Raw genomic sequence first — 14,629 nt, 5'->3', positions numbered from 1 at the left:
CCAGCTCCACCCACTGAGTTCTATGCTCCACCCCTTTAATTTCCAGCTCCACCCACTGAGTTCTCAAGTGCATCTTGGAGATTATAGTTCTCAACTGTCTACCTCCAGAGATCTGAGCTCCACCCCCTGATTTCTGTGCCCCAGCCGCCCCCCCCCCCCCATGTATATTTTATTTAAAAAAAATGGGATGGTCACTCCCCTCCTTGCATTTAATGAGTGATTCCTAAAGCGGACCTTCAGTAATTTTTTCTTTTTTTTCATCTTTCCATCTATTAAACCTTCTGCCCTTGTTGTTGTTGTTGTTGTTGTTGTTGTTGTTGTTGTTGTTTTAACTTTGGATAGTAAATCCAGTAAATCCCTTATACAGCTCACTTCCTGTTTCCTGTCTGGTCATTAGCCTAGGCTTATGACCTCATGCACAGCTCGCTCTCTCACTCACTCTCTGCCAAAAAGGGAGGGAGGGATGAGTCATAAGAGGGCCATTGAGAGCAGCAGAGCAGGAGGTGTGCCTCTGTGTGTAAATCCAGGAAGTGAACGGGCAGCAGCTTCAGCTGCCCACAGTTAAAATGGCCGCAGCCAGACTCCGTGGAGGGAGATTTCTGCAGCCCATTTGGCAAGTACAGAATCACAGTATATATAAAATAATATGCAAAGTGGTTGGAGGGAAGCTTCAGAATGGCAAAGATGTTTTTATTACAAAGTATGTGAGCGGACTGCAGGCTCAGATCTATAAAGACTTCTCTATTCCCAAAAATCTGGAACTTTTATGGGAACCCTTCCCAATTCTCCACCCCCCCCCCCCCCCCCCCCTGTAACCTGTTGGGATGTAAATCGCCAGAAGTGAGATTTCACTCTCTACAAATCTTATATTTCGACGGACTAATCCTCTAAAACCAAAGGGACTCGGGTTTAATTCCTGGAAGCGTTTCCAGATTGAAAGCCGATAAATATTACCGAATCCCATTTTTGTGTTGTGATGTCATTTTCCTCCCGGGGAGGACCCCGAGTTTAATGGGCGGACGGGGTGATGGCGGTCTGATATGGATTGTGCTCCGCCCTTTACGTGTAGTCAGGAGAGACGCCTTGTGTGTCCATTGCAGATCGTTATCTATATCCCACTCGGCGGATTCTTTTCCACTCGTCAGAACTTGAGAGGATGGAGGCGAAGCACCACGACCCATTGCCCTCTGTGTCCCCGCTGGGTACATTCCCCCTGTGGGGTCACTCCCTTCCTTCTCCTCGGATCCCATTGTGTTCTTCATGTCCTCCTCCAGCCTTACCTCATGTCAGCTGCCCCTGTACTGCTGCCCCCTTGTGCCTCGATGTTCATGTGCAGAATTTGCCCCTGTATCTCCGAGGGCACCCCATGTCACCCAGTGTGATCCTGTACACTCTGGTATGCTCCTGTGCCTCCAGGGCACCCCCATATCTGAGTGTGCCCTCGGGGGGACCCCCATACAATCTTGTGTACCCCGTGTCTTCTTGTGTGCCCAATCATATCCAATGTACCCTGTGCCTCCAGTGTACCCCCACCCAACCTTCTTGTGCACCCCTCATCTTATCCAATGCACCCCTGTGCCTCCAGTGCACAACCCTGTGTCTTCTTGTGTTCCTCATCTTATCCAATGCACCCCCTGTGCCTCCAATTCACCCCGTGTCTTGTTTGCTCCATCATATCCAATGCACCTCCTGTGTCTTCTTGGTTGCTCTATGTTATCCAATGTGCTCCTGTGCCTCCAGTGCATATTGTCTTGTCCAATGCACCCCTGTGCCTTCTTGTGTGCTCTATCTTATCCAATGCACCCCTGTGCCTTCTTGTGTGCTCTATCTTATCCAATGTATCCCCTGTGCCTCCAGTGCACCCCCAGTGTCTTCTTGTGTGTCCTATCATATCCAGTGTACCCTGTGCCTCCAGTGCACCCCCCCAACCTTCTTGTGCACCTCTGTGCCTCCAGTGCACAACCCTGTGTCTTCTTGGGTGCTCTATGTTATCCAATGTGCCCCTGTGCCTTCTTGTGTGCTTCATCTTATCCAATGCAACCCCATATCTTCAAGTGTGCTTGGTGTGCCCCCGGGGGGACCCCATTACAGTCTTGTGCACCTCAGCCAATGTGCCTCCAGTGTAACCCTGTGTCTTCTTGTGTACCTCATCTTATCCAATGCACCCCTGTGCCTCCACTTCACTCCACGTCGTCTTGTTTGCTCCATCTTATCCAATGCATCCCTGTGCTTCCACTGCACACATGTGTCTTCTTGTGTGCTCCATCTTATCCAACACACACCTCTGTGCCTCCAGTGCACCCCATGTCTTATGCACCCATGTGCCTCCACTGCACCCCTGTGTCTTCTTGTGTGCCACACCTTATCCAATGCACCCCTGTGCCTCCACTGCACCCCTGGGTTTTGTGTGCTACACTTTATCCACTGCACCCCTATGTCTTCTTGTGTGCCTTCAGTGAACCTCGTTGTATTCAATGCACCCCTGTGCCTCCAGTGCACCCCATGTCTTATGCACCCCATCTAATCCAATGCACCCCGTGCCTCCACCTCACACCTGTGTCTTCTTGTTTGCTCTATCTTATCCAATGCACCCCTGTACCTCCACTGCACCCCTGTATCTGCTTATGTGCCCCCATATTATCCAATGCACCCCTGTGCCTCCACTGCACCCCTGTGTTTTATGTGCTACACCTTATCCACTGCACCCCTGTGTCTTCTTGTGTGCCTCCAGTGAACCTCATCTTATTCAATGCACCCCTATGCCTCCAGTGCACCCCATGTCTCATGCACCCTATCTTATCCAATGCATCCCTGTGCCTCCACTGCACCCCTGTGTCATCTTGTGTGCCCCATCTTATCCAATGCACCCCTGTTCCTCCACTGCACCCCTGTATCTTCTTATGTGCCCCATATTATCCAATGCACCCCCTGTGCTTCCAATGCACCCCTGTGCCTCCATTTCACGCCGTGTCTTCTTGTTTGCTCCATCTTATCCAATGCACCCCCTGTGCTTCCAGTGCACCCTTGTGTCTTCTTGTGCCTTATCTTATCCGATGCACCCCATATCTTCTTATGCACCCCATCTTATCCAATGCACCCCCCGTTTCTTCTTGTTTGCTCCATCTTATCCAATGCACCCCCTGTGCTTCCAGTGCACCCTTGTGTCTTCTTGTGCCTTATCTTATCCGATGCACCCCATATCTTCTTATGCACCCCATCTTATCCAATGCACCCCCCGTTTCTTCCTGTGTGCTCCATCTTATCCAATGCACGCCTGTGCCTCCAATGCACCCCATGTCGTCTTATGCACCCAATCTTATCCAATGTACCGCTATGCCTTCAATGCACTCTTGTGTCATCTTGTGTGCCTCCAATGCACCCCTGTGTTTTCTTGTGTGCCCCATCTTATCCAATGCACCCCCTGTGCTTCCAGTGCACCCGTGTCTTTTTGTGCGCTATCTTATCCAATGCACCCCTCGTTTCTTCTCGTGTGCTCCATCTTATCAAATGCACCCTGTGTCTCCAGTGTCCCCGTGTTACCCAGTGTGCCCCTGTGCCTCACCGGGTATATACTTCTCTTAGTAGAAACGGACCCCTGTCGGTGAGAACTTTCTGGGGGGGGGGGCCTATCCTCTTGCTTTGGGGAGATCTCCTCTTACTTTCTGTTGTGTCCTTGGGACAGAAAATGAAGAGAGATCTTCGGGACACAGAAAAAACAAACCTGCCAGGGGGGTTAACCCTTTTTTTTTTCCTATTCTTTCCAAAAATAAAAAGTTTTGGTTTCCATCCAGTTTAATTAGGAATCTCACATTCATATTGTACATGATGTAAAATAAATAAGTTGAGCAGCCCATGGCCTCCATTGATCTGGTTACTCATCGTCTGTCCGCCGCTCACTTCCCAGGTGCAGACCCAACGCTGCCAAAATCTTCAACCCCGCGCAGGTCCGATAATGTCATGTTTGTGCTATGCGCGGTTTTATGTCAGCGAGCTCAAACCGCGAATCTATAGCATCCGGCACATCTGCGCAAATAAACAGCGTTTGGGGGTCGCCGGGAGGTCAGACGGGGGACCCTCGTTTTCATCCTCTCCCACGTATCTGCAGGAAAAACGTACCGGAGAGCCGTCTGAGGAGATCTGGAAAAATTCAAATATCTGAAAATTGAGTCTGTGACTAGAGAAGATCGCAGGGTGACCGATCCCTGTGCGCCCCCTTCCCTGTATGTGTAGCGGATCGCACACTGCAACTGAACCAAATGGGAACGTTTATAAATGGCCTGGTTAGGGCCGGCCCAAGACATTGTGCTGCCTGAGTCCAAGAAGGAAATGCTGAAAAAGAAAAATCACGCCCACCAAAAGGCCTCCACATCCATTATTTTATATCCTGATAATTAAGTCAGATTTACATGTAACAGCACCCTGTATATATGCAAAATATGACCTATCATTATGTTAATCCATGGGAACTGGGAGGCACTGTGAGAGATTCGGCACTGTATGTCACTATAGGAGGTTGGGTGACACTATGGGCTCTGGGAGGCATTTTGAAAGCTTGTTGGGCATTGTGGGTCACCATGGGAAGTTCTGTAGCACTATGGGAGCTGGGAGGCACTGTGAGAAATTGTTGGGTCACTGTGGGAGGTTGGATGGCACTAAGAATGCTGGGCGGAGCTATGAGAGGTTGTTGGGCACTACGGACCGCAGTGGGAGGCTGGGTCACACTATGGGAGCTGGGAGGCACTGAGAGGTTGCTGGGCACTCTAGTCCACTATGGAAGGTTGAGTGGCACCATGGGAGCTGGGAGGCATTGTGAGAGGTTTGTGGGCACTCTGGGTCACTATGGGACGTTGGGTGGTACCATGGGAGTTGGGAGGTGCAGTGAGAGGTGGGGCACTATGGGAGGTTGGGTGGCACTGTTGAAGGTTGTTGGGTCACTATGGGAGGCACTAATGAAACTGGGAGGCACTGTCAGAGGTTGCTGGGCACTCTGAGCCACTATGGAAGGTTAAGTGGCACAATGGGAGCTGGGAGGCACTGTGAGAGGTTTTTGGGAACTCTGGGTCACTATGGGAGTTTGGGTGGTACTATGGATTCTGGGAGGCATTGTGAGAGGTTGTTGGACACTGTGGGGCACTTTGGGAGGTTGGGTGGCACTATGAGAGCTTGGTGGCACTGTGAGAGATTGTTGGACAATTTGGGCCACTTTGGGAGTTGGGAGACACTTTGAGAGGTTTCGGGGCACTATGGATGCTGGGAGGCATTGTGAGAGGTTGTTGGACACGGTGGGCCACTATGGGAGGTTGGGTGGCATTATGAGAGCTTGGTGGCACTGTGAGAGATTGTTGGACAATTTGGGCCACTTTGAGAGGTTGGGTGGCACTATGGGACCTGGGAGGTGCAGCGAGAGGTTGTTGGGCCACTATGGGAGGGTGGGTGGCACTGTTGAAGGTTGTTGGGCCACTATGGGAGGTTGGGTGGCACTATGAGAGCTTGGTGGCACTGTGAGAGATTGTTGGACAATTTGAGCCACTTTGGGAGGTTGGGTGACACTATGGGACCTGGGAGGTGCAGCAAGAGGTTGTTGGGCCACTATGGGAGGGTGGGTGACACTGTTGAAGGTTGTTGGGCCGCTATGGGAGGGTGGGTGGCACTATGAGAGCTTGGTGGCACTGTGAGAGATTGTTGGACAATTTGGGCCACTTTGGGAGTTGGGAGACACTTTGAGAGGTTTAGGGGCACTATGGATGCTGGGAGGCATTGTGAGAGGCTGTTGGACACTGTGGGCCACTATGGGAGGTTGGGTGGCACTGTTGAAGGTTGTTGGGCCACTATGGGGGGTTGGGTGGCACTATGAGAGCTTGGTGGCACTGTGAGAGATTGTTGGACAATTTGGGCCACTTTGGGAGGTTGGGTGGCACTATGGGACCTGGGAGGTGCAGCGAGAGGTTGTTGGGCCACTATGGGAGGGTGGGTGGCACTATGAGGGCTTGGAGGCGCTGTCATAGGTTGGGCAATCTGCAGCTAACTAAAGGCCTGGGAGGAGGGAGGCCGTGGGCCGGCAGTTAAGATCTCCTGCTCTAGAGACTGTAGTGGGCGACAATCCCAGGAGGTCCACAATGTCTGAGATTCTACACCCACTTGGATCCCAAATTTCCCCCCTCTAAGGATCGATCAACTGAACGGCTTCACCATGTCTGCAGATTCCGAGCATTTGAATGACGAGTCTTGGCGGAGTTCCTGCTGGCAATGGAATCGCTACCAACTGGAGGCATGAAATGTGGGGACAAAACCACATCCATGTGTGAGCCAGAAAGTCATGCCGTCTTGTCACGCGTGAGCCGGGAGCCAGGAGTCATAAAATGTGCCCCTCCCCCTCCCTTGCATTGTAAATCTCCTGAGTTCCCGGCACTGGGAACCCCAATCCCCGCAAACCGTGGAGACTTTTCCTGTCTAACTTTAGGTTTTACAGTGTGTTTGGCGTGTCGGCGTTTGCAGCGATTTCCATGCGTTTTGTCACGCGACAATCGCAGCAAAATCGCACCGCATTTGAGATGTCATTAAGAAATAATAGCACTGCGACCGCGTCCAGCGATTCTGGAATAGCAGGCAGAATCTTGTGAAACGCTCAAGCGTGAACGGAGTCTTGGCTTCTTTGGAGCGACAATTGTGCATAAGGCAGCCGTTCGAGGGAATATGCGCAACGTGTGTTTCCCAAAATTGCGAGCGGGAATGCAATTAGAATGCGCAGTGTGAACGAGGTTCAAGTCGTGTCGGTTGAGTTTCCTCTCTGATGTTCGTCATTTGCAACAAATCTTTTTTTTCATTTGTATAATTTTTATCATTTTTTATCATTGGTGTCAGTGGGAGGGATAGTGTCCCATCATTGGTGTCAGTGGGAGGGATAGTGTCCCATCATTGGTGTCAGTGGGAGGGATAGTGTCCCATCATTGGTGTCAGTGGGAGGGATAGTGTCCCATCATTGGTGTCAGTGGGAGGGATAGTGTCCCATCATTGGTGTCAGTGGGAGGGATAGTGTCCCATCATTGGTGTCAGTGGGAGGGATAGTGTCCCATCATTGGTGTCAGTGGGAGGAATAGTGTCCCATCCTTGGTGTCAGTGGGAGGAATAGTGTCCCATCATTGGTGTCAGTGGGAGGAATAGTGTCCCATCATTGGTGTCAGTGGGAGGAATAGTGTCCCATCATTGGTGTCAGTGGGAGGAATAGTGTCCCATCATTGGTATCAGTGGGAGGAATAGTGTCCCATCATTGGTGTCAGTGGGAGGAATAGTGTCCCATCATTGGTGTCAGTGGGAGGAATAGTGTCCCATCATTGGTGTCAGTGGGAGGAATAGTGTCCCATCATTGGTGTCAGTGGGAGGAATAGTGTCCCATCATTGGTGTCAGTGGGAGGAATAGTGTCCCATCATTGGTGTCAGTGGGAGGAATAGTGTCCCATCATTGGTGTCAGTGGGGGGAATAGTGTCCCATCATTGGTGTCAGTGGGAGGAATAGTGTCCCATCATTGGTGTCAGTGGGAGGAATAGTGTCCCATCATTGGTATCAGCTGGAGGAATAGTGCCCCATCATTGGTGTCAGTGGGGGGAATAGTGTCCCATCATTGGAGTCAGTGGGAGGAATGGTGTCCCATCATTGGTGTCAGTGGGAGGAATAGTGTCCCATCATTGGTGTCAGTGGGAGGAATAGTGTCCCATCATTGGTATCAGCTGGAGGAATAGTGTCCCATCATTGGTGTCAGTGGGGGGAATAGTGTCCCGTCCTTCGTGTCAGTGGGAGGAATAGTGTCCCATCATTGGTGTCAGTGGGAGGAATAGTGTCCCATCATTGGTGTCAGTGGGAGGAATAGTGTCCCATCATTGGAGTCAGTGGGAGGAATAGTGTCCCATCATTGGTGTCAGTGGGAGGAATAGTGTCCCAAGGGCCAGACAAAGAAAAAACTAGACCAGGGGGGGTCTCCAAACTGCAGCCCTTTTACTTGTCTATTGGTGGCCCCCTGACTGTACATCTTTTATTGGCTCCCGGTCTTTCCATCAATCTTCCGCAAGTGATTCTGCGCAGTGACGATGACTCTTCGGATCATTTTGGATTGTTGGAACGGTGATCGGTTCTCAATATAAAATCCCTACAAGGTCCGGTCTGTCAGGGGACGTAGGGATCGGCGGCGCCCCTGGCAAGGATCGGCGGCGCCCCTGGCAGGGAACGGCGGCGCCCCTGGCAGGGAACGGCGGCGCCCCTCGCAGGGAACGCGCTCCAGCTGGTGGATCTCGGGGTCGAGTCTCGTGCGTTTTTTTTTCTTCTCCTTTTGTGTTTTTTTTTTTTTTAGGGAATATAAAAAAACAAAGAGCAGATTTGGGATCGGGACGCGGTGCCAGATTCCAGCTGTAGACGGGAATGACTCACTCAGGAATCTCCCGGAGACTTTGTGCCGAGCGCGCCGCTCACTTCTCCTGTTTTCCTAACGCCGCGCGTCTTCTTCTTCATCTCCAGGCGAATCTCCCAAGGAGAACCCCTACGAGGATGTGGACCTGAAGGGGCGACACCGCAAGTCCCAGCTGTCCCCCGACGGCCCCGCCGACCCGGCCAACAGGATGTGGAGGACGCCAGACAGGAAGTACACCACTCCGACCCAGGTGGGTGACACCCTTCTTTTTTTCTTCTTGAGCCGCTGGCCCCGTGGGGGCGGAGCCCTTTTGACAAGACTCCACCCAGATTGAGACTGTGACATGCCTCCCAGGGGCTGTAGCTTTGTCTCTGGGTGTCTTGGGGGGGCATATTAATGGTTTAATCCCCCCAAAATGTAATATTTCTGTTCTCTTTATGATTGGATTTCCGGATCAGAGGTTTTGTCTTAAAAGTAAAACTAAAGGAAAAACTTTTTTTTTTGTGTGTGGGAAATCGGAGTAGAGAGGGATTAGAACCTCTGCCATGTTTTTATTGGGAGATTCACCCTCTGTATTTGTCCTGTTTACAGTGATGAATGAGAGGAAATCCAGAATTTTGTGTTGTCACCAGAACAGGTATAGAGGGGAAGTCTTTTGATGGGGACACCAGTCCCAGTGACAACCAGGGATTTCCTCTCACTTCCTGTTGTGGCTGTGGGACAGGAAGTGAAGGGAAATCTTTTGATGGATTTTAGTCGTCGTTTGACCTGCCCTATCTTTACACAGCACACGTATGTGCTGTATAAAGTATGGCCGTCGTTCCCGCGTCGAAATTTTAAAATCAACGTCGTTTGCGTAAGACGTCCGGGAATACGAAAGTACGCTACGCACGCCGCCGTTCGAAAAAATTGCGTCACTTCGCGCAAAGCACGGCGGGAATTTCAAAACAGAGCATGCGCAGTAGGTCCGGCGCGGGAGCGCGCCTAATTTAAATGGCACACGCCCCTTTGAATTACGCGGGCTTACGCCGGCGTAAGTTTTCACGCAAGTGCTTGGTGAATCAGGCACTTGCGATGAAAACTTGCGGCGGTGTAACGTATCTACGAAACGTTACGCCGCCGCAGTTCTTTGTGAATCTGGCCCTTGGTGCCCCCCCCCCCCCATCCCTAAAATACGCCCTGCGCCCAGGGCAGCTCTTCCCTTTTGCCCACCCCTGACTGTATTTGCTCATGTTACGTGTAAAGCTCAGGGCCGCACTCTGATGACGACATATATTTTATATATATATATATATATATATATAATATATGATGTCATCAGAGTGCGGCCCTGAGCTTTAATTAAAGGGCCCAGAGGTCCCCAGCACCCCGGATGGCTACCCCCCCTTTAAAAAAAAAAATTTGGGATATTTTTTTTATTTCTTTTTTATTAAAGGGACCGGAGGTCCTCAATTCGAGACGGCAGCAGGGGGCCCATGCCTGCTGAAGCTGTGTAAGGGGCCCCATCATAGGCGTGCGCACAGGGTGTTGGGTGTGCCCAGGCACACCCTAATCATTCTGTGCAGCACAGGTTTCCCCCTACTGGCTCCCCACTCCTTCCCTCTGCACCCCCTCCGGCTTCCCTCCTTTCCTCTCCTGCCGGCTGTTGCTGCGGAGATGTTTTAGGATGAGTGAGGGAAGGGGCCGGTAAATATGTATTTATCAGCCCCTTCCCTTTCTGAATGAACATGGTGAGTGATCGGTAGTCTGTGTTTGAGCTTTGGGGTGCACACCCTAATGCAATAGACTGCGCACACCTATGGGCCCCATAATTCCTGATGGCGGCCCTGACAGCCCCCTTTACAAGTCTCCCGCCCCGGACCTTACTGCTAAATATACAGGGACAGCCCACTCGCAAAAATGTAAAGCAGGTTGTTGCTGGGACCATGGGACAGAACGCTCACATGGAAAACCTACTATGAGGTCCTTTACGATTTAAGCCCAACCTGTGTGAAACGCGTCAGTGGGTGTGGCCAAAGACAGGGACTGCGCAGGAGATGATGAACATCTGTATTTGCTGACTTGTTTTTTTAAAGGTGCCGGTTCCAGGGCTGTCATGCCGATCCTGCGGAATGAGTCGGTGACCTGGAAGAGCCATAGAGGGTGGGGGGTTCAGCTTCACTGGTTCCATGCTTGTCCAGGTCCCTGGTGGCAGGATAAGGCCCTGGAACCTGCATTCCTTTTATCTACACAGCTCGTGTGAAGCTGCTGCTGTGCACACTCTGGTGCTGGGAAACCTGCAGGTTTAAGTCAAGCTGTGACCGGTTCTCTTTTTAATACAATGGCTGACGGGTGTGTTTTTTTTTTTGTTTCCTCCTAGATCACATCAAAGTCGGGCCCGAGTTCCTTGCGCGTTGGGAGCTCCTCTGAGAGGAAGGGACACCGCGTAACCCGCCTGCCGAAAAGGCACAGTCACGACGACATGTTGCTGCTGGCCCAGCTGACAATCCCCCCCTCCCCCTCCAGCCTGAACGAGGACAGCCTGAGCACCGCCAGTGGGCTCCTGACCTCGCGCCGGGCCCGCAGGATCCCTAAGGTGAGGACACGGGACACAGGGGGCGCCATTTTTAAAAAATTGTTTCTCTGCCGTTCAACTGGAAGGCCGTTGGTCAGAGATGGGAGTTTATTGGGTGAAGCTGAGCGACACGAGGAGGGGGCGCCGTCCTCTGGTTTCCAGGCCAGTTGAGTATTTTTAGCCTGTGAACCGGCCGGGTTCCTCCATCACTCTTCCTCTTCCCCGTAATAGAGTTCTATATAAAGTTTTTTAGTAACTTCTGCCAAGAGGAACGTATTAATAGACGATCGATGGAACATCTTCATTCAATAACCGCGCAGCCGGCCGGCCCATAGAGATTGCGTTCTGTATAGAATAATGGCGAGCAAAAATCTTCACACAGCGATCCTCCATTGATGGGCCAAATTTACATCACGTGACTTTGTTTATAAAGAAAGGGTTAACAGTGGAGTTGGGGGTAGAGCTAGTATTGAGGGTACCGTTGGGTTCAGATTTAGGATTGGCATTAGGATTAGAGTTAGGATAAGCATTGGGGTGTGAGTTGGGGGTTGGCTTTAAGGTCACAGTTGGCATTATTGTCGGAGTTGGGGGTTGGCATTATTGTCACAGTTGGGGTTGGAGTTGGGGTTTGGCATTAAGGTCACGGTTGGGGATGGAGTTGGGGGTTGGCATTAAGGTCACGGTTGGAGTTGGCATTAAGGTCACAGTTGGGGTTGGAGTTGGCATTAAGGTCATGGTCATGGTTGGAGTTGGGGGTTGGCATTAAGGTCACAGTTGGGGATGGAGTTGGGGGTTGGCAATTAGGTCACGGTTGGAGTTGGCATTAAGGTCATGGTTGGAGTTGGGGGTTGGCATTAAGGTCATGGTTGGAGTTGGGGGTTGGCATTAAGGTCACAGGGTTGGCATTAAGGTCACGGTTGGGGTTGGAGTTGGGGGTTGGCATTAAGGTCATGGTTGGAGTTGGGGGTTGGCATTAAGGTCAGTGTTGGAGTTGGGGGTTGGCATTAAGGTCATGGTTGGGGTTGGACTTGGGGGTTGGCATTAAGGTCACAGTTGGAGTTGGGGGTTGGCATTAAGGTCACGGTTGGGGTTGGGGGTTGGCATTAAGGTCATGGTTGGGGTTGGAGTTGGGGGTTGGCATTAAGGTCACGGTTGGGGATGGAGTTGGGGGTTGGCATTAAGGTCACGATTGGAGTTGGGGGTTGGCATTAAGGTCACGGTTGGAGTTGGCATTAAGGTCACAGTTGGGGTTGGAGTTGGCATTAAGGTCATGGTTGGGGTTGGAGTTGGGGGTTGGCATTAAGGTCACGGTTGGGGTTGGACTTGTGGGTTGGCATTAAGGTCACAGTTGGGGGTTGGCATTAAGGTTGGGGTTGAAGTTGGGGGTTGGCATTAAGGTCACGGTTGGAGTTGGGGGTTGGCATTAAGGTCAGGGTTGGAGTTGGGGGTTGACATTAAGGTCACGGTTGGGGTTGGACTTAGGGGTTGGCATTAAGGTCACATTTTGGGTTGGAGTTGGGGGTTGGCATTAAGGTCACAGTTGGAGTTGGGGGGTTGGCATTAAGGTCACGGTTGGAGTTGGGGGTTGGCATTAAGGTCATGGTTGGAGTTGGGGGTTGGCATTAAAGTCACGGTTGGGGTTGGAGTTGGGGGTTGGCATTAAGGTCACGGTCGGGGTTGGAGTTGGGGGTTGGCATTAAGGTCACAGTTGGGGTTGGCATTAAGGTCATGGTCATGGTTGGGGTTGGAGTTGGGGTTGGCATTAAGGTCATGGTTGGAGTTGGGGGTTGGCATTAAGGTCACGGTTGGGGTTGGAGTTGGGGGTTGGCATTAAGGTCACGGTCGGGGTTGGAGTTGGGGGTTGGCATTAAGGTCACGGTCGGGGTTGGAGATGGGGGTTGGCATTAGAGTAAGGATTAGAATTGGTGTGAGGATACGGGTGTGTCGGGGTCAGAGTTGGGGTTACGGGTGTGTCGGGGTTGTTTGGTGTCGGGATTATGGTTGAGTGATATGAGATGTGGAATGTTTGAGGAGCAATGCGGAGACCCGATGGAAGATTAATCACTTCTTCTGCTCTTCTTGCAGCTCGTCCAGAGGATCAACTCCATCTACAGCGCCAAGAGAGGGAAGAAACGTCTGAAGAAACTTTCCATGTCCAACATTGAGACCGCCTCCCTGCGAGGTACATCCTCCCATCCCCCCGCCCCCCAAATCATCCCATCCCCCCGCCCCCCAAATCATCCCATCCCCCCGCCCCCCAAATCATCCCATCCCCCCACTGTGTGTTCTGTGATTCCCTGTAACTCGAAAATAGTGACCTGTAAAAAAAATTTAAAGCGTCACCTATGGAGATTTTTAAGTAGCGACGTTTGGCGCCATTCCACCAAAGGGCGCAATTTTAAAGCGTGATATGTTAGGTATCTGTTTACTCGGCGTAACTTCATCTTTCACATTCTACAAAAAAAAATTGGGCAAACTTTACTGTTTTGCTATTTTTTTAATTCATGAAACCGTTTTTTTTTCCCCCAAAAAAAGGCGTTTGAAAAATTATTGCGCAAATACCGTGCAAGGAAAAAAATGTTGCAATGACCGCCATTTTATTCCCTAGGGTGTCTGCTAGAAAATATATATATAATGTTTGGGGGTTCTGCGTAATTTTCTAGCAAAATAATTCTGATTTTCGAGTTCGATTTACAAAATTATTCAAATTAAATTTTCGCCTGACATGAGCATTGGAGCATTGTGTGCATTTCACATCATTAGAGACTGCCAAGCGTCTGTTTCTAGGGATGATCAGCACAATACAGCCAATAAAAAGTGGGCAGAACCTGCATATATAATGCCCCTCTGTGCTCCGCCTCTCTGTGCTCTGCCCCCTCTGTGCTCCGCCTCTCTGTGCTCTGCACCCACTGTGCTCTGCCTCTCTGTGCTCCGCCCCCTCTGTGCTCCGCCCCTCTGTGCTCCGCCCCTCTGTGCTCCGCCCCCTCTGTGCTCTGCCCCCTCTGTGCTCCGCCTCTCTGTACTCTGCCCCCTCTGTGCTCCGCCTCTCTGTGCTCCGCCCCTCTGTGCTCTGCCCCCTCTGTGCTCTCGCCTCTCTGTGCTCCGCCTCTCTGTGCTCTGCCCCCTCTGTGCTCTCGCCTCTCTGTGCTCCGCCTCTCTGTGCTCCGCCTCTCTGTGCTCTGCCCTCTCTGTGCTCTGCCCCCTCTGTGCTCCGCCCCTCTGTGCTCCGCCCCCTCTGTGCTCCGCCCCCTCTGTGCTCCGCCCCCTCTGTGCTCTGCCCTCTGTGCTCTGCCCCCTCTGTGCTCTGCCCCCTCTGTGCTCTGCCTCTCTGTGCTCTGCCCCCTCTGTGCTCCGCCCTCTCTGTGCTCCGCCCCCTCTGTGCTCCGCCCCCTCTGTGCTCCGCCTCTCTGTGCTCCGCCTCTCTGTGCTCCGCCTCTCTGTGCTCCGCCCCTCTGTGCTCTGCCCTCTCTGTGCTCCGCCTCTCTGTGCTCCGCCTCTCTGTGCTCTGCCCCCTCTGTGCTCTGCCCCCTCTGTGCTCTGCCCCCTCTGTGCTCTCGCCTCTCTGTGCTCCGCCTCTCTGTGCTCTGCCCCCTCTGTGCTCTGCCCCCTCTGTGCTCTGCCCCCTCTGTGCTCCGCCTCTCTGTGCTCCGCCTCTCTGTGCTCATCCCCCTCTGTG

General features: G+C 52.0%; 1 protein-coding gene across 4 annotated transcripts in view; it reads left to right on the top strand.

Moving 5' to 3' along the window:
- The window catches only part of DENND2B (DENN domain containing 2B), a 170,014-nt gene that overhangs the window by 100,787 nt on the left and 54,598 nt on the right, over positions 1-14,629 (top strand). For all 4 annotated transcript variants that reach the window (XM_040327872.1, XM_040327873.1, XM_040327871.1 and 1 more), the window contains 3 exons: positions 8,507-8,649; positions 10,759-10,974; positions 13,039-13,135. In XM_040327872.1, the coding sequence (XP_040183806.1) occupies positions 8,507-8,649; positions 10,759-10,974; positions 13,039-13,135 (456 nt within the window). The remainder of the gene's footprint in view (positions 1-8,506; positions 8,650-10,758; positions 10,975-13,038; positions 13,136-14,629) is intronic.

This window comes from Rana temporaria, chromosome 11, assembly GCF_905171775.1.
Source record: "Rana temporaria chromosome 11, aRanTem1.1, whole genome shotgun sequence".
Taxonomy (NCBI): Eukaryota; Metazoa; Chordata; class Amphibia; order Anura; family Ranidae; genus Rana; species Rana temporaria.
The sequence above is the reverse complement of the archived record's forward strand: the minus strand, read 5'-3'. Positions and strand labels throughout refer to the sequence as shown.